Raw genomic sequence first — 19,650 nt, 5'->3', positions numbered from 1 at the left:
CAGATCTGGGCAATAACTAACTACAAAAAAAATCACATAGATACCTGTCTCTGGGAATTGAACTCAAAACATTTTGCTTCACATCAGAGAAGCTGCTTCAGTTTTCAAGGGGAAAAAAACCCAAGAAAATCCAGGTGCCTTCTGGAAAAGCATCTTTGGGACAACGATGACCTGGATGATTGAGAATCAGCCATATACAACTCAAAAGGAGATTTTTCCCAATTAATACAATTCTTGGCTTGGTTTTACATTGATTTAATAATGGATTCCATTTCATTTCAGAAAAAAAATCTGATAACGATGGATAAAATTTCCATTTGGACAACATTCTGAAATGACAAGAGGTTTATTGCAACCGAAATGATCTTGTTGAGACAGTTAAATTCTCAACGTTATGATATCTGGGAGTTTTTTGTGTCATTTTGTGTTAACATCGTCATGCCTATATTGTCGATGTGCACAGTTTGTGTCGTGCGATCAGCAAACATAAACTGAAGCAAGTGTTGCTTCACCCTGTCCCTTTATTTAAGTCTATTCTGATAAAATGAATGCATGTGAATTTTTGTACTAGAGAAATACCAGTAGTCCTTGACTTATGACCACAGTTGAGCCTAAAATACTAAGTGAGACAGTTGAGTGAGTGTTGCCGTATTTTACGAGCTTTCTTGCCACAGTTCTTAAGTGAATCACTGCAGTTGTTAAGTTAGTGACACGGTTGTTAAGTGAATCTGGCTCCCCCCCTCGACTTTGCTTGTCGGAAGGCCGCAAAAGGGAATCACATGACACAGGGACGGTGCAACCGTCATAAATATGAGTCGGTTGCCGAGCATCTGAATTTTGATCACGCAACCATAGGGATGCTGTGGGGAAAATGGTCATAAGTCACTTTTTCCAGCGCCGTTGTAACCTCAAGTGGTCACTAAACAAAATGGTTGTTAAGTTGAAGATTACCTTTACTTGGGAGTTGCGAATTCTGAGTAGTTCATTTAATGGAAAACTTTAAAATATGGTTTTTAAGTACTTAGTACTTCCAGTGATTCTGTTGAGCGTTGTGACTTTCAAATTAGGTTTGATCATTCCCTAGTTTTCTGATGGAGATCATTTTCCATATGAAAATATTTAAAAGTGTACCACTTCACTTCATGCGCAGAGGGTTTGGGAGACCTGCAGAGTGCTCCTGTGGACTGGGGAAGGCAAAAATGCGATGCGTGAGGGGTTTGGGAGGCCAAAAGCAGGCACATTTTTTGCAAAAACGACCCCGTTTTTCACAAGAACGGGGCACGCAGAGGGTTTGGGAGGCCTGCAGAGTGCTCCTGGGGACTGGGGAGGGCAAAAATGTGATGCGTGGGGGGTTTGGGAGGCCAAAAACTGGCCCATTTTTTGCAAAAACTGTGTTTTTGCCCTCCCCAGCCCCCAGGAACACTCTGCAGGCCTCCCAAACCCTCTGTGTGCCCCATTTTTGTGAAAAACTGGGTCGTTTTTGCAAAAAATGTGCCTGCTTTTGGCCTCCCAAACCCATCACGCATTGCATTTTTGCCTTCCCCAGTCCACAGGAGCACTCTGCAGGCCTCCCAAACCCTCTGCGCATCCTGTTTTTTGCAAAAATGGGGCCATTTTTCGCAAAAACAGGACGCACAAAGGGTTTGGGAGGCCTGCAGAGTGCTCCTGGAGCCCGGGGAGGGCAAAAACTTTTTTTTTCTTCTTTACCTCTTCGAAATCTTGGTGCGTCTTATACTCCGGTGCGTCTGAAAAATACGGTATGTCAAGCATAGTTAGGACTGGTTATTCACTTGTCAAAAACTACCGAAAAGTAGGAACATGGGACACAACTGCAAGTATAGAAATCCAGCCCTTTCATTTCATCTTTTAGAAAACGGCAGGATTTTCTTACCCTGTTTCCCCCAAAATAAGACATTCCCCTGATAATAAGCCCAATCGGGCTTTTGAGCGCATGGCAATAAGGCCAAGCGCTTATTTCAGGGTTCAAAAAAAAATATAAGACAGGGTCTTATTTTCGGGAAAACACGGTAATATTTGAAAGCTGAGAACTTGGTGGGGAAGGATAGAAAAAGCTTTCCTCTTTTTGTAGACCACCCAGAGAATAAAAACTACATTGGAAGTTATCATCTACCAACCAGACATAAACAATTCATACACTTCCATTTCCATAACAAGCAAGTTTATATCTGATGGGAACAAATGACAGGAACTCAACAATACAACATGTATTCTTTCCGGGTGCCTCCAACGCAAATCTCTCTAAGTTGTAGATCAGTTGCAAAAAAAAAAAAAAGCCTCAACAATCAACAGCCAATATTTTTAATTCTTCTTCCTTTTTTCATATATGCAAGCCAACGACCCCTAGCGCCGAAAGGAAATCTTAAGACACTCCAAAGTCACTGAAAGGACTTTTGTCTTCCTCAATTTTTAAGGAAATACAGATTTAATCATACGGTAAGTGATGTGCTGTGAAGGTTCATTTGAATCGTATCTCTCTTCCAATTGAGCTTTGCTGGGCATTTCTTTGATGTCTTCGTGAATTGGCATCTTTTCACCCACGGCGCACATTAATTTCACATCCAAAGGACCCAGCTCCTTATATTCCTTGATTTGGAACAAAAGAGGATGGGATTATTTGGTGGTAAATATGCTTGTAAAAGGTAATGCTAAAGGTTCCCCGCGCACACATAAGTGCTAGAGTCGTTCCCGACTCTAGGGGGTGGTGCTCATCTCCGTTTCAAAGCCAAAGAGCCAGCGCTGTCCAAAGACATCTCTGTGGTCATGTGGCCGGCATGACTAAACGCCGAAGGCGCATGGAACGCTGTGACCTTCCCACCAAAGGTGGTCCCTATTTTTCTACTTGCATTTTACATGCTTTCGAACTACTAGGTTGGCAGAAGCCGGGACAAGTGACGGGAGCTCACTCCGTTACGCGGTGCTAGGGATTTGAACCGCCGAACTGCTGACCTTTCTGATCAACAAGCTCAGCGTCTTAGCCACTGAGCCACTGCGTCCTTTTCAAATATGCTTGAATAATTCCCAATTTCCATTAAACCAGGGGTGTCAAACTCAAGGCCCAGGGGCCGGATCCGGCCGCAGGATGCTTAGATCTGGCCCGTGGGGCCGCCATGGAAACAGTGAAGGGGCAGCCCATGGTGCCTCTGCCAGTGAAAACTGAGCTCAGGAGGCCCACGGGCAGCCCTCTTGAGCCCCGTTTTCGCTGGTAGAGGGTTGCCGGAGGCAGTCGCAGCCGAAAACGGAGCTCGGGAGCCCGTTTTTGCTGACAGAGCGCTTGGGCCACTACAGGCGCCCCCGAAACAAGTGATATCAAGGTGGCCATGCCCACCCTGGCTACTCCCTCCCCCCCAGTCAAATACAGTCCTGATGCGGCCCTCAATGAAATTAAGTTTGACATCCCTGCCCTAAACCCACTCCTTATACTTAACGTGCATATGCCCCATGCGTGTAAATAATATGGATAATAAAGTATTTTATTAAAAAAAAAGGCAGTGGTTGTCATTAGTAACTTACACACTGTTTAGAAGGCTGAGTAAGGACTGGGGAAATACAGGTAGTCCTCGACTTAACAACAGCTCATTTAGTGACCAAAATTATAACACCACTGAAAAAGATGACTTACGACCATTTTTTTCACAGTTAAGACCTTTACAGCCTCCCCATCATGATCAAGTGATCAAAATTCAGATGCTCGGCAGCTGGTTCATATTCATGACCGTTGCTGTGGCCCAAGGTCACGTGGTCCCCTTTTGCGACCTTCTCACAAGCAAAGTCAATGCGGGAAGCCAGATTCCCTTGACAACCAGGTTACTAACTAACTGCAACGATTCAGTTTAACAACGGTGGCAAGAAAGGTCGTAAAATGGGGCAAAACTCAGTTAACAACAGAAATTTTGGACTCCATTGTCATAAGTCAAGGACTACCTGTATATTGCAAATAATGAAGACATTCTAGGAAGGGTGCAAGACGAAGCTGAGTCAGCCTTGTTAAGTTGCCTTCAAGCATTCTTGGAAAAAAATAAAAGAGGTAGAAGATACGTTCCTTGTAGAAGGGTAATCTTTTCTGCTATTTGTTTTAATCTCTACAGTATGTAAGAAAATAAAAGTTGTAGGGTTTTTATGGCAGTAGAAGACCACCTACCTTGACCTGGAAGGCAGGTGCCCCTTGCTAACATCTTAGGCATGGATCTAATATACAGTAGTGGCCAAAATTGTGGAAACCTTTTGGGAAAAGTGTATTTTCTAAAACTAGCTAATAACACCACTTTTTCTTTTGGAGTAGTCCTATAAAATTATACATAAATGGAAAGATAATTTAATCAAGAATGTAATGCAATAACTTTTATGAAGGTTTAGCTATTAGAAGAGCAGTTACAGTATAAAGAAGAAAAGTGAAATGCGTAGAAAAAAATGAGATATACAAAAATTATCACCATGTCAGTTAATACTTAGTTGGGTAACCTTTAGCATGAATGATGGCCTTACAACGTCTTCCCATGGAGTGAACCAAATTTTTTAGTTCTGCAGCTGTTATCATGTGAAACAAAGATTGAATGATGGCTTCTATCATTGCTGGGTCACTTCTGACTAACAAGTTTCTTTAGTTGACTCCATAGATTTTTCCATTGGCTACTCCCAGGCCATTCCAGCAGTAGAATAGGATTATCTTGAAACTCCAAAAAAAAAGTGGTGTTATTAGCCATCAAACCTCAAAAATACACTTTTCCCAAAAGGTTTCCACTACTGTAGTGTTTTTCGAACTTGGCTACTTTAAAACAGCCAAGTTCCAATCCCAGATTTCCCCAGTCATGCTGCATGCTGGGAGTTGAAGTCCACCCATCTTAAAGTAGCCAAGGTTGAAAAACACTGGTCCTCTGGTCTTGGGATGGTCAGTAGAGATGAATAGTCAGGGTTACTGGACCTGAATCTCCAACAACATACATGCTGATGTTCTTATTAATCCTAATCCAGTCTTGTCCAGAATAATAGAACGTTGGAAGGGACCTTGGAGGTCTTCTATTCCAACCCTCTACTTAGGCAGGAAACCCTATACCATTTCAGATAAATGGTTGTCCAAACTCTTATTAAAAACTTTCAGAGCTGGAGCATTCACAGCTTCTGGAGGCAAGTCTGTCCAAAAGGGATAGACTGAACTTCCATAATTCTCAACCCATCTAGTTCTCCCACTCCACCACCACCACCGAATCTTAGTAGAGGAAGATAAATCTTTACCTTGAAGTCATTTGTGTCTTCATACAGCAGAGGAGGTAGAAACTCATTTTTGGACATTCCCCGCAAATAAACCACTTCAAAGTCATCCATCGACGACTTCCCCAATTCCCTTCTCTCTTCGCTCGACACTGGGTCCACAGAAATGACCAGCTCCGTTGCTGACATCACCTCTTCCTCTGCTTTTATAAAATAAATTATAAATTATTATTATTTTTTGGTTGTATTCCTCACAATCCATTTTACATTTCATTACAGAAATGTAACAAACATAGAAAGTACAGAGTTGGAAGGGACATTGGAAGTTCTTCTAATCCAGGAGTTGGCAACCTTAAACACTCAAAGAGCCACAAAGGTCCTAACCGAAAGCCCCCGTTCAATTCTAGAGCCGACCGGAGGTCCGGTTCCCCTATCCTAGTGTGGCGCCCTTTTTCCTCTGTTGACCGGAAGTCCGGTTCCCCCACCATAGAGTCTCCTCCTAGTGCGGCATCCTTTTTCCTCTATCTGTCCTAACTGAAAGCCCTATCAATTGTGAAGCCGACCAGCAACAGGGAGCCGCAGCAGAGGCATGAAAGAGCCACATGCGGCTCCAGAGCTGCGGGTTGCTGACCCCTGTTCTAGTCCAACCCATTGCACCAGAAGGAGACCCTGTATCATTTCAGACAAGTGGGTGACCGGTCTCTTCTTAAAAGCTTTCAGCAATGAAGCAGCCACAACTTCTGGAAGCAGGTCATTCTACTTAATAATTATTTTGTCAGGAAATTTCTCCTTAGTTCTAGGTTGCTTCTCTCCTTGATTAGTTTCCGTCCATTGCTTCTTGTCCTGCCTTCAGGTGTTTTGGAGAATAGGTTGACCCCTTCTTCTTTGTGGCAGCCCCTTAGATATTGGAACCCTGCTATCATATCAACCCCTGATCAGTGGTGAAATCCAATTTTTTTTACTACCGGTTCTGTGGGCGTGGCGGGCATGGCGTGGCTTGGTGGGCGTGGCAGGGGAAGGATACTGCAAAATCTCCATTCCCACCCCCTCCAGGGGAAGGATACTGCAAAATCTCCATTCCCTCCCCACTACTGGGAGAAGGATATTGCAAAATCTCCATGCCCACCCCGCTCTGGGGCCAGCCATAGGTGGTATTTGCCAGCTACTCAAAATTTCCTCATGAAATTTCCTTCGAACTACTCAAAATTTCCGCTACCGGTTCTCCAGAACCTGTCAGAACCTGTTGGATTTCACCCTAGCCCCCGATCCTTCTTTTCATTAAACTAGACATACGTGATTCCTGCAACCGTTCTTCGTAAATTTCAGCCTCCAGTCCCCTAATCATCTTGGTTGCTCTTCTCTGCACTCTTTCTAGAGTCTCAACATCTTTTTTACATCATGGAGACCAAAACTGGATGCAGTATTCCAAGTGTGGCCTTAACAAAGCATTATGAAATGGTATTAACACTTCATGTGATCTTGATTCTATCCCACTGCTAATGCAGCCTAGGATTAGGTTGGCTTTTTTGGCAACTGCAGCACACTGCTGGTTCATATTGAAGTGACTGTCCACTCAGAAAATTTATCATATCGGGGTCCTTAGCTTGAAAAAAAGGCACGTAGCGTGCTGTAAAAAAATATACAAGCTCTGATTTTCAGATCCTCTGTTTGGTATGATATATCTGTATCATCACTGGATTTTGGAAACGATGTCTTTATTCTCAGTGGGAGGGTGGGGCGAAGAAACGTTTAGATTTTAGTTCTTTCTGAAAGGAATTCCTGCTGAAGGAGTATTAACTTTTTTACGATTGATGGGCTTCAAATATTCATGGGAAGGGTTTGTTTTCTTAGAAATGCCTACAAGCTTGAGATTGGTGAAAAATAGGCCATAGAAAAGAAGGGAAGAATTTTACAGGTGAAATTTAAAAAAAAAACACCAACCTATGACCTGCAGCATTGCTCTTCTCTGCACTCTTTCCAGAGTCTCAACATCTTTTTTTACACCGTGGCAACCAAAACTGGATGCAATATTCCAAGTGTGGCCTTACCAAGGCATTAGAACCTCAGAAAAAACAATTACTACCAACCTGCCTTCCACTGAGGACCAGTATGCTGCATGAGTCAAAAAGAGGGCTGTGAAAATATTTACAGACTCCTTGCATCCTGGACATAAATTGTTTCAACTCCTACCCTGAAAACAACGCTATAGAGCACTGAACACCAGAACAACTAGGCACAAGAACAGTTTTTTCCCGAACGCCATCACTTTGCTGAACAAATAATTCCCTCAACACTGTCAAACTATTCACTAAGTCTGCACTACTATTAATCTTCTCATCGTTCCCACCACCCATCTCCTCCCACTCATGACTGTATGACTGCTGGTATCCTTACAATTTATATTGACTGTTTCCTAATATGATTTGATTGCTTATTTGTTCCCTATGACTATCATTAAGTGTTGTACCTTATGATTCTTGACGAATGTATCTTTTCTTTTATGTACACCGAGAGCGTATGCACCAAGACAAATTCCTTGTGTGTCCAATCACACCTGGCCAATAAAGAATTCTATTCTATTCTTTAAAGTATTAACACTTACTGTGATCTTGATTCTATTCCTCTGTTAATGCAGCCAGGGACTGCATTGGCTTTTTTGGCTGCCGCCACACACTGTTGGCTCATATTTAAGTGATTGTACACTAGGACAGTGGTCCCCAACCTTTGTGGCTTTGTGGCCCGGCTCGGGGGGGGGGGCGCAGGAGAAGGGTACCAGACCGCACAAGTGATGGCCTGGTGCATATGTATGCACACACGCCGCTCCACTCACACAAGAGAGAAGCCTTTGGGGTACAGTTTTGTGCTCCTCCATGCTTCTCCGCGTGGCCTGGTTCCAAATAGGCCACGGCCCGGGGGTTGGGTACCCCTGCATGAGGACTCCAAGATCCCTCTCATGATTACTACTATTGATCCAAGTTCTCTGCCTATGTCACAATTCTCAAAAAAAAAAAACCTCTTTCCCTTCAGTTTTCAAACTGGGGGGAGGGGGGCGCGAGAGGTTTGTTTTTTCAAGTTTAGTAATCAGGGCAGGCGTTTAGATATTACAAATATTTAGATAATGCAAGCAGAAAAAGAAGGAACAGTATTCAGTCGAGTGTACAGGATGCCAAAATGTCCTTTTTGTTTGCCAGAAAAAGTGAGAGTGCATGTAAGAAAACGCATCTCAATCGATAAATCTTTTATTACAGTTAAAAAATTAAAACATGGAAATCAAACCATTCAAAGCATACTAGCGTACCGTATTCCAGTCAGTGATGAGATAATTGAGGGGCAGCCAAAGATTGTCTAATTTTGCAGACGGTATAGAGACAGTATGGATAGATTCAAAGAAACAGTATTATTACTGAGTCAAGAGTAACAGCTGCACATTAAAAGAGACCAGAATTTTCTGGCTGGCTATTTCAGTGGTGGGTTGCTCCCGGTTCTGTCCGGTTCTTGCGAACCGGTAGTAAAAGCGGCGGGAGGTTCCGCCCACCCACCCGGATGTCATAATGGATGATCTATGCATGCGCAGAGGTGCTCACGCTCCCATTGTGAACTGGTAGTAAAGGTAAGTAGAACTCACCCCTTCGAGACCAACTTCTGCCACCAGTAGCCTCCCACCGGCCAACTCGCTCCCACAGGGAGGGTCTCCTCAGGGTGCCATCAGCCAAGTTATGTCGGTTGACAACACCCAGGGGAAGGGCCTTCTCTGTGGGAGCTCCTGCCCTGTGGAACAAACTGCCCCCGGAAATACGCAAGATCTCCGACCTCCGTGTGTTTCGCTGTGCCCTTAAGACTCTGCTGTTCCGCCAGGCAGGGCTATCTATGTAAATGATTTTAGATTGGGGGTTTTAAATTTTGGGTTTTAAATTCGGGCCAAAATTGTTTAATACTTTTAACTATTTTAAAACTGTTGTTTGTATCTTGTGTTTTTAATTGGCTGTACACCGCCCCGAGTCCTTCGGGAGAAGGGCGGTATATAAATTAAATTAAATTATAAATAAATAAATAAATAAATAAATAAATAAATAAGAAAATAATGTAATAAATACTCCTTTAAGTAATAATACTATGAATGATATTAATATTAAGCACAAGAAAGAGATCATCCTGGGTCAACCCTTGCAGGTTGATGTTGACCGTTTTGGAAAAACTCGCCTTAATTTCAGGCTAAGAATGGGAATTCTGTAACTATCTGGAAGCTGCCGAATCAGTTATGTCTAGAGCAGGGGTGTCAAACTCAAGGCCTGCGAGCCAGATCCAGCCCGTGGGGTGCTTAGATTCGGTCCATGGGGCCACCCTGAAAAAAGCAAACGACCAGCCCACGGTGCCTCTGCCAGCAAAAATGGAGCTTGCGAGGGCCGCATGCATTGCAGGAGGCCGTCGCAGTGGAAAACGGAACTCAGGAGCCCATTTTCGCTGGCAGAGCGCTTGGGCCACAGGAACCCCTGACATGAGTGATGTCAAGCTGGCTACGTCCCCTGCAGAGGTGCTATTCAGCTGGTTCGTACCGGTTTGGGCGAACCGGTAGCAGGGATCGCGGATGGGTCCACCCACCCAGGCTCTATTGCCGTCCTATTTAGGTACGGTTTTGAGGCCGGGCACATGCGCAGAAGACATGTGTGCGAGCAAAGCGCATGAACGGAAGGCTGGCTGGCCTCATGTGTAAAAGGTGTGCGTGAAGCAAGCGTGCGCGTGTGGGGCGAACCGGTAGCAATAAAATGTGAAACCCATCGCTGGCCCCCTGGCCATGCCCCCCGGGCCACCCCAAGGTCAAACACATCCCTGATGCAGCCTTCAATGAAATCGAGTTTGACACCTCTGGTCTAGAGGTTAAGGCACCTGGCTAGAAATCAGGAGATTGTGAATTCTAGTCCTGCCTTATGCATCAAAGCCAGTTGGATGACTTCGGGCCAATCTCCCAGAGATGGTGAGTTCTAGTCCCACCTTAGGCATGAAATTCTGGTGAGTGAATTTGGGTCAATCACCAGGAGACAGGTGAGTTCTAGTACCTTCTTAGGCACGAATGCCAGCTGGGTGACTTTGAGCCAGTTCCTCTCTCTCAATCCAACTCACCTCACAAGGTTGTTATCGTAGGGAAAGTAGGAGAAGAAAAGAGGATTAAGTATGCATACTGTCTTGAGTTACTTATAAAAACAATAAAGGCGAGATATAAATAAAAATATAGTATATAAAATGAATAAAATATCGTAGAAGACAGGATGGCGGCTTCATTCTCCAACTTCGCCACTACTACTTCAAGTGCCTTTCTTTGATAAGTCACAGCTGCGAGTTTTAGGCAGATCAATCCGATTCAGACAACAACAACAAAAAGAGATAACTACCTTCTTCTTGATCAATGCTTTCTTCAGGAATCTTCAAGCCAGCTCCTTGAGTAAGAAACAGCTTCCTGGAAAATGCAAATCATAGCAAAAATAGCACCAAAATACGTAACAGTAACCCACCAGAAAACAATGGCGAAAGCCAGGTTGTGGAGAAAGCATCTGTCTAGAAACTGGGGGACTGAGTTCCAGTTCCACTTTAGGCACGAAACCAGTTAGATGACCTTGGGCCAGTCCCTCTCTTTCAGCCCTACAATGCAGGCAATGGCAAACCACTTTCAAAAAAACCTTGGCAAGAAATCCCCACGAGGTTTAAAAAGAAAAAAACAACCTTAACTCCAAAATACCAAAAAATAACCCACCCCTAAATTGAACTTCAACTCTGGGAAATTCTGGGTTTGAAAAACCTTGGTCTACAGCAGTGGTCTCCAAATTTGGCAACTTTAAGTCTTATGGGCTTCAACTCCCAGAATTCCTTAGCCAGCCATGTGGATTGGAGAATTCTGGGAGTTGAAGTCCACAAGTCTTAAAAGTTGCCAAGTTTGGAGCCACCCCTGGTCTTTTTTTACTGAAGAAAAATTTCCTACAATACAAAAAGTCAAGGAATGCTAACCAAAAAGCATTCGCGTTTCCCCTTTTCTATTGAAGAAACCTGCAATCTCCAGAGGTTTTCGATCACCTATTTCTTTCAACCAGTGGTGAAATCCATTTTTTTAAACTACCGGTTCTGTGGGCATGGCTTGGTGGGCGTGGCTTGGTGGGCGTGGTGTGGCTTGGTGGGCGTGGCTTGGTGGGCATGGCAGGGGAAGGATACTGCAAAATCTCCATTCCCACCCCACTCCAGGGGAAGGATACTGCAAAATCCACATTCTCTCCCCACTTCTGGGGGAAGGATATTGCAAAATCTCCATTCCCACCCCACCCTGGGGCCAGCCAGAGGTGGTATTGCTAGTTCTCCGAACTATTCAAAATTTCTGCTACCGGTTCTCCAAACTGCTCAAAATTTCCGCTACCGATTCTCCAGAACCTGTCAGAACCTGCTGGATTTCTCCCCTGCTTTCAACCACAAAATTTATCAGGACAGATGGGAGTTAGATTCAAAATATCTGGAGATTCTCAAAAGTTCCATTTAGTTTTTTTCAAAAGTTACCTTTGGAAAAAGGGAACAGCAGGAAACAACTAAAAATGTTGGTCTCACCTTTTTGTTATACCCAGAGATGGGTTTCAGCAGGTTCTGACCAGTTCTGGAGAACCGGTAGCGGAAATTTTGAGTAGTTCGGAGAACCGGTAGTAAAAATTCTGACTGGCCCCCCTCCCATCTATTCTCTGCCTCCCAAGTCCCAGCTGATTGGGAGGAAACGGAGATTTTACAGTATCCTTCCCCTGCCATGCCCACCAAGCCACGCCCACCAAGCCACGCCCACAGAACCAGTCGTAAAATTTTTTGAAACCCATCACTGGTCATATTTACTCAGTAATTACTGGGGGTGGGGTGAGGTTAAAGGGAAAAATAAAATAAAATGGTTAGGTCCATAGCCAGAAAAATTTAGCCGATTATTGGGTTATGCCTGCTTGCACAAATAAGGAGCATTGTTTAAAACATTCTTCTTATATCTTAGAAGGATTTTGTGGAGTTTTAAATAAAAAAAAAACTATTCCAGGTAGTCCTCAACTTACAACAATTCATTTAGTGACCGACATTACAACAGCACTGAAAAATGTGACTTATGACCATTTTTCACACTTATGACCACTGCAGCATCTTCATAGACACGTGATTTGTATTTATGACGGTTGCAGTGTCCCGGGGTCATGTGATCCTCTTTTTCGCCCTTCTGACAAGCAAAGTCAATGGGGAAGCCAGGTTCACTTAACAACCATGTTTCTAACTTAACAACGGCAATGATTAAGTGGGGAGGGAGGAGGAAAGGCTGTAAAACGGGCAAAGCTCACTTAACAACTGTCTCGCTTAGCAAGCGAAATTTTGGGCTCACTTGTTGTTATACGTCGAGGACTACTTGTAATGTAAAGGAAACGTTTTTGCAGGAAGAAGCTGAGATTGCAATGCCCATGTTCCCAGATACATTGTCTCACATTATCAATGCTCAGATAACGCATTTTTAACCTGCTTACACAATTAGTCACGTTTCTTCATTCCCACCCCATGCTGAACAACTAAGTGGATTGGGTTTGTCCAGCATGCTGCGCTAAAATGGAAAAAAAATGAATCAAACATTAATAAAAGAATCACCATAACTCATTGCATTCAATGCAGTGGTGAAATCCTCCCTTGTTTGCCACTGGTTTGCTGCCCGCGCATGTGCAGTGTGCACCAAATACATGTGCATGCATGTGCAGTGCACACCACATGTACACTTTGCGCGGAAAAAGGAGGCTTGGGAAGGTAAGTAGAACAGCGAGGGTGGAGAACAGCTGTGCCGCGCGATTTAGATTCACTAAAAAGCAGGATTTCCTGTTTCTAGCAATTTTAAATCGTGCAGCACAACTGATCGTTGGAAATACCAGTTCGGACCAACTGGTAGCTTATTTTTTTTACTACCGGTTTACTCAAACCGGTAATTTTTATCATTACCGGTTCGCCCAAACCGGTGCGAACTGGTAGCATTTCACTGATGATTCCTCGTCTGTCAACAACCCAGTTAAGTGAGCTAAAGTTATATCATAACATGGAGCCTTTTTTACCTGGGTACTTTAAGAAATTGCAATCTCCGCTCAAACAGTTTGTTGATGAGATAGATATTTTCCTTCTCCAGTTCATTGACAGCTTCCTCTAAAGCATCCACTTCCTTTCGATAAGCTTCAACCTGCCATAAAACAGGAAACCTAATTCTGAAGTTCTAAGAAGTTACACGCATAATTTAACAAAACAGTTGCCTCATTTTTCTCTCTCTCTCCAAAATGAGTCGGCTCACAATGCAGAATGTTTTGTACAAGAATGGAGTTGAAGGTTGCTCGCTGAATGTAGAAAAAGCAGGAAGAAAGCAAGAAAAAGACGGGAAGGTCATCTGAACTCTTGGCTGAATGCTCCAATACTAAACAAAGAAGAAAACAAGGATGTGGGATGTCTCCATGAGCGTTTAAGTTTAGGACATGTAAATCAGGGGTGGGTTCTACTTACCTTTACTACCAATTCACATCAGGAGCGTGCGTGCACTTCTGCGCAGATCACTTATGATAACGTCCAGGTCGGTGGGCGGAGCCTCCCGCCGGTTTCACTACCGGTTCTTGCGAACCGGTCTGAACTGGGGGCAACCCACCACCGATGTAAATGATGGTAGAAAGTATGGCCTCGTCCAAGGAATGAATATTTGTCAAAAGAAGCAAAAACAGCTGAGTAAAACAGCAAACATCTCTCACCTTGTTATAGGGAAGTGACAGTTAAACGCAGTGGGAATACATTACTTAAAAACTGTATAAGCGATACAGTTTGTGCCAATACGGGTACTAACAAGGCACTAGCAAGTGATCTTCCCAGCTTTGCCTGCTCCCTCGACTCCGCTGTGCTTTAACGAGGCGCTAGCATGTGAAACAATTTCCATGCTTTGCTCCGACTCTCAGCTGTTCTTTAGAAGCTTTTTTTCAGCCCTAACTAGGTGCTAGCCGAGTGAAGCGATCTCCTCTCCCGCCCCAGCTTTGCCTGCTTTTTCTCATTGCTGCTTCCTCTCAGCTGTGCCTTAGAAGCTGTTTTTTATCCCCAAGCAGGGGATTAAAAAAACCAGCAAACTAATGTGCTGAAGCTGACCAGACTAAGGACGCTAGCCAGATGAATACCTGGTAGGCAGATTTCCCCCCCCCTATTTTCCTCCCCAAAAACTAAGCTGCGTCTTATATCCCGGTGCGTCTTATACTCCGAAAAATAGGATAATTAACAAAACATACCGTATTAAGAGGCCTAGGGACTTAGCAGAAATCAGAGTGGCTTTCAAGGAGAGAGAAGATCCAGACAGATATAGGAGATGATACTGGGAGTCAGAATGATTTTAGTTTGCTAATTGACTTTTCAGTTTCTTTTGTCTGCCTCCTGCCTTAATTACTTTGGCTCCCCTTTTCTTCTGCACTCTGCATTAACATTTCTTCCCCCATGATGGGAAGGTTATGTACAGTAAGTAGGTCTGCCAAAACTCCTTTAGCTGGAGATGTTGGGATCTTGGCCAAACCTGCCATCAGAAGGATGGATGTAGCTGCCTCAGGTGATGGATGCTGGAGAAAAGGGGAGCCAGTAGCCCCCCACCACTCCTCCTCCTATTCTTTACTCTTAGGACCAAAACCACAGCACTGATTATGTTTACATGTTGCTGGACTGAATATTCAACAATCCAGATGGTGCTGTTGGAAGGGCCCCCTGGTAGAGCCGTCAGGCAAGGCCAGGATCTACACGATGGTTCAAAAGGGAAAAAAATCTCCCTTGGGTTAATGCCTTGGTAATCCCACGAACACATCCGTACATGCTGTAGTCCTCAATTTAGAACCACGACTGAGCCCAAAATTTATGTTGCTAAGCAGGGGTGAGTTCTAATTTTTTTTACTACCGGTTCTGTGGGCGTGACTTATTTTGTGGGTGTGGCTTGGAGGTCATGTGAGTAGATGGGCGTGGCTAGCTGGTCAGAGTCATTTCTGGAAGGTCCTCGCACTTACGAACAGTCCTTGCACTTACAACCCGACTCATTTGTTTGCTTTTAACACTGATCAGCTGTAGGACGGCCCTTTGAAGCCCCGCGGCAAGAGTTTAAACAGTTTTTTTTCCCTCTAGTCATCAGCTGGGACTCAGGAGGCAGCAATAGATTGGGGGTGGGACCAAATAAAAGGTAAGAATAATGTGGTGGGGGGGTGGGAGGGTGGGGGGGGTGGGAGGGTGGGAGGGCGGGGGGGGAAAACCGGTTCGGTGACGTCATATCGTCACCGCTACCGGCTCGGCTGAACCGGACCGAACCGGGAGGAACCCACCACTGTTGCTAAGGGAGAAATCTGTTGAGTTTTGCTTGACTTTTCTTGCCACATGTGTTAAGTGAATCACTGAAGTTGTTATATTAGTAACCCGGTTGTTAAGTGAATCTGGCTTCCCCCATTGACTTTTGCTTGTCAGGAGGTCACAAAAAAGGGGAATCCCGTGACCCAGGGACACTGCCGCCGTCATAAATGTGAGTCAGTTGATGTCAGGCATTTGAATGTAAATCCAGTGACCATGGGGATGCTGCAATGGTCGTAAGTCTGAAAAATGGTCGTAAGTCACTTTTTTCAGTGCTGTTTGAACGGTCACTGCTATAAGTCGAGGACTACCTGTAAGCTTCTTGAAAATTACAAGGAAGCCAATGAAAGACCTGAGATCTCCTGATGGACTTCCACGCTAGTACAGTTAGTCCTCGACTTACGACCACAACGGGGCCCAAACAAGACGCTTTTTAAGTGAGTTGTGTCCCATTTCACGATATTTTTTTGCCGATATTTGTCAAACAAATCCCTGCAGTAGTTCTTAAGCGAATCGTGGAGTTGTTAAGTGCAACTCTGGCTTTCCCCATTGACTTTGTTTGTCCGAAGTTGGCTGGGAAGATTACAAATAGTAATCACACAATCCTGGGAGAGATCAACTGTCATAAATATATGCCAGTTGTCAAGAGTCTGGATTCTTGATTACGTGACCATTGGGATGCTGCAATGGTCGTTAAGTGTGAAAGCCGGTCATAAGTCTCTTTTTTCAGTGCCGTTGTAACTTTAAACAGTTACTAAACAAATGGTGGTAAATTGAGGATTATCTGTACTCATAAGTTTCTCTCCTGCTTAGGTGATTTTTCAAAAGCAACGAGAACTAGACAAACGTACACCCAATTTAAAATAACATTTTGAGGCACTGTTGTTCAGGTAGCAATAGCAATGACACTTAGACTTATATACCGCTTCATAGTGCTTCACAGCCCTCTCTAAACGGTTTACACAGTCAGCATCTTGCCCCCAACAATCTGGGTCCTCATTTTACTGACTTCAGAAGGATGGAAGGCTGAGTCAACCTCGAGCCATTGAGGATCGAACTCTTGGTAGTGGGCAAAGTCAGCCTCCTATACTGGATTCGAACTACTGGCAGTCAGCAGAGTTAGCCTGCAATGCTGCAATACTGCATTCTAACCACCATGGCTCTTACTATGTGGTAGTAATTTTGCTAGCCTTCATTTCTGTCTTGCAAAACTTAATAGTCAAAATATGGGCCCCGATGCTCAGTTGATCCCTTAGCTTTCTTTCTGCAACCATTCGACCTCCTGGCCACCAAAGGATCTGCTTTCCATTTGCTTTCTGTCCTGCAGAAATCAACTTACTTCTTCTTTTAGCCATTCGTATTCTTTAATCTCCCTGCGGCTGATCTTGTCAATGTGCTTAACAGCATTCTGGGAAAATAATCCAAGTACCCCAGAATTAAAATTGTATTCTTTACATTGAAGGAAGCAAGAAACACAAAGGTTTAGACAGGATATGTCTAAGGCATATGTCAAAAATGTCACACGATACCAAGTCAGTTTGATGTTTTTCTACACCCGTTAATTTCCCAGAAGATTCTTTTAGCAGCTAATGACATGTTATACAGGTAGTCCTCAATTTATGACCATAATGGAGCCCGCCCATCATGGTCATAAAGCATGATGGTCATAAATTGGGTCACCCAACCTGATTTTACAACCTTTTTTTGCAGCTGTTGTTAAGTGAACACTGCGGTTGTAAGGTGACTACTGCGGTCATTAAATGAACGCCACAATCATTAACTGAATTAATGGTTCACTACGGACTGGTTTTGCTGAAATCCAAAGCAAAGGCCAGTTTCTGGTGAAACCGTCATAAAATGTGGTTACTGAGCATCACAAATATGATCACACGACCGTGGGAGGGTCAGTTGTTGAAACTTTGACCTGGGGGAGGCCTGTCATAATTTTGAACAGTCGTAAGTCCAGAACTATTTGTATAAAAGCATCATAGTCTTCTAGAATAAAGTGTCAATATTATCCCTAGTGCATTAAACAACATAGCAATAGCACTTAGACTTATATACCGCTTCACAGTGCTTTTACAGCCGTCTCTAAGCGGTTTACAAAGTCAGCCTATTGCCCCCCAACAATCTGGGTCCTCATTTTACCCACCTCGGAAGGATGGAAGGCTGAATTGTCCTTGAGCCTGGTGAGATTCGAAAGGCTAAATTGCAGGCAGCCGGCAGGCAGCAGAAGTAGCCTGCAGTACTGCACTCTAACCACTGCGCCACCTTGGCACATCAGCTACTGAAAAGCTCAAAGGAATTTGGTAGTACCTTTTCCAGGTAACAAATGTTCTTAAAAGACATAAGCTTTTTTTATAAGCCTATGAATAAAATTTTATTAAATGGCACTGATGGATTCCTCCTGATTTTCGCCGCCATAGATAAACACGGCTCTCCCACCAAGTTTACTGAAGCTAAACTTAACATGTAAGCGAAGAGGACAAAAGAATTGTGTTGCTAAGTGGCTGAAATGTGATTGTGTGACTGCAGGGGTGGTGAGGTAATTGTAATTTTGAGGACTGGTCGTAAGTATCTTTTTTTGAGTCAATTGTAACCTTAAACGGTTGTTAAGTGATTGGTCATAAGCAGTGGTAAAATCTGAACCGGTTTACTACCGGTTTGCTGGCTGTGCATGCACAGTGCGCCCCACGCACCAAAAGGAGGCATGCGGTAAGTAGAACAGCACGCAAGGGGAGGGGGTTATCAGCTGTGGCGCACAATCTCTTTTTTTTACTTTTAAAAGGTTGTAGAAAAAATGCTTTTAAATGTAAAAAAAAAAGCCTCTGATGATCGCGCGGCTCAGCTGAGCATGGGGGTGGCGCAGGGATTTTTGCTACCAGTTCTCCGAACCACCCGCCGCCATCGCTACCGGATCAGGCGATCCGGTCCGAACCGGGAGCATTTCACCCCTGGTCATAAATCAAAGCAACTGTATGCCATCCTTTTTGACCTAATTTCTCCCAACTGTGTTAAGATTTCAAGTCCCAGAATTCATCAGTGTGACTGGGGAATTGTGGGAAATTTCTAATGTATCAGGCCAACCAGAGGTGGTATTCAGCTGGTTCGGACCGGTTCGGGTGAACCAATAGCGGAAATCGTAGGTGGACCCGCTCTCCCCCTCCCCCCCGCCCCAGCTCTATGCTGCCCTATTTAGGCAGGTTTTTGAGGCCCGGCACATGTGCGGAAGGCGCACGCACGAGCATGTGCAGAAGGCCGGGCACATGCACAGAGGTGGGAGCGTACGCTTACATTTCCGGTGCTGGGTGAACTGGTAGGTAAATTATGTGAATTCTACCGCTGGAGCCAAACACTGAAAAACCAGATGAGGAGATGCCACTAATAGCAAAATGAAATAGCAAAATCAAACATACCTCAGTGGCCCATTCTTTCTTTAACTCCATCTGCCTCAAAGTGGTTTTGTCAATTCTTTCCTTTGCTTCCTCCAAAGAAATCCTAAAAAATTCTTAAAGGGAGAAGAGGGTGGTGAGGAGACAGAATATACAGAAAAGATATCTATGGTCTATGGCCTTTTTAAGATGCCATCCAGAATGTAAATTACAGGCAGTCCTCAACTTACGACCATAATGGAGGAATATAAGAAATATGCAAGGAACATAAATCCTTCCATTCCCTGCTATTGTGATGACCCAGGGTGTGACACAAAGGCAACACAGCCAGAGAACCAATATGAGTTCCTTTATTATCACCAACTGTGCCCCCAATGTCCCTTTCAACTCTCCAGCCTAGAGAGAGCTCTTCGACCAACCTGTAATAGTCTTTGGCTGACAATACTTCAGTCCCAAATGTTGTAAACAGAAAACTTTCAACAAAAAATCCAACAAGGCAAGACAAGGTAATTAATCCGGCAGGGCAAGCAAAATAGGGAATTCCAGAAGTAAAGAAGCATGGCAGCAAATCAAACCAGTTGGGAGAATGCCAGGAACTCAGATAAACAGTGAATACGATGAACTCAACATTTGTTTCTGACAACCGCCCCTCCCATTTGCC

General features: G+C 44.1%; 1 protein-coding gene across 2 annotated transcripts in view; it reads right to left on the bottom strand.

Moving 5' to 3' along the window:
* Positions 1 to 2,162: 2,162 nt before the first annotated feature.
* Positions 2,163 to 19,650, bottom strand: part of CCDC83 (coiled-coil domain containing 83) — a 32,383-nt gene continuing 14,895 nt past the window's right edge. The window contains exons 6-11 of one of the 2 annotated variants that reach the window (XM_034406395.3): positions 19,014 to 19,105; positions 16,937 to 17,005; positions 13,314 to 13,435; positions 10,614 to 10,678; positions 5,251 to 5,429; positions 2,163 to 2,604 (exon numbers count right to left, since the gene is read on the bottom strand). In XM_034406395.3, the coding sequence (XP_034262286.2) occupies positions 2,428 to 2,604; positions 5,251 to 5,429; positions 10,614 to 10,678; positions 13,314 to 13,435; positions 16,937 to 17,005; positions 19,014 to 19,105 (704 nt within the window). In that variant the 3' untranslated portion in view covers positions 2,163 to 2,427. The remainder of the gene's footprint in view (positions 2,605 to 5,250; positions 5,430 to 10,613; positions 10,679 to 13,313; positions 13,436 to 16,936; positions 17,006 to 19,013; positions 19,106 to 19,650) is intronic. The other variant, XM_034406462.3, reaches the window with a different exon arrangement.

This window comes from Pantherophis guttatus, chromosome 5, assembly GCF_059756535.1.
Source record: "Pantherophis guttatus breed Tessera chromosome 5, ASM5975653v1, whole genome shotgun sequence".
Lineage (NCBI taxonomy): Eukaryota > Metazoa > Chordata > Lepidosauria > Squamata > Colubridae > Pantherophis > Pantherophis guttatus.
Note: the sequence above shows the minus strand (reverse complement) of the source record. Positions and strands in the feature narration are given on the sequence as shown.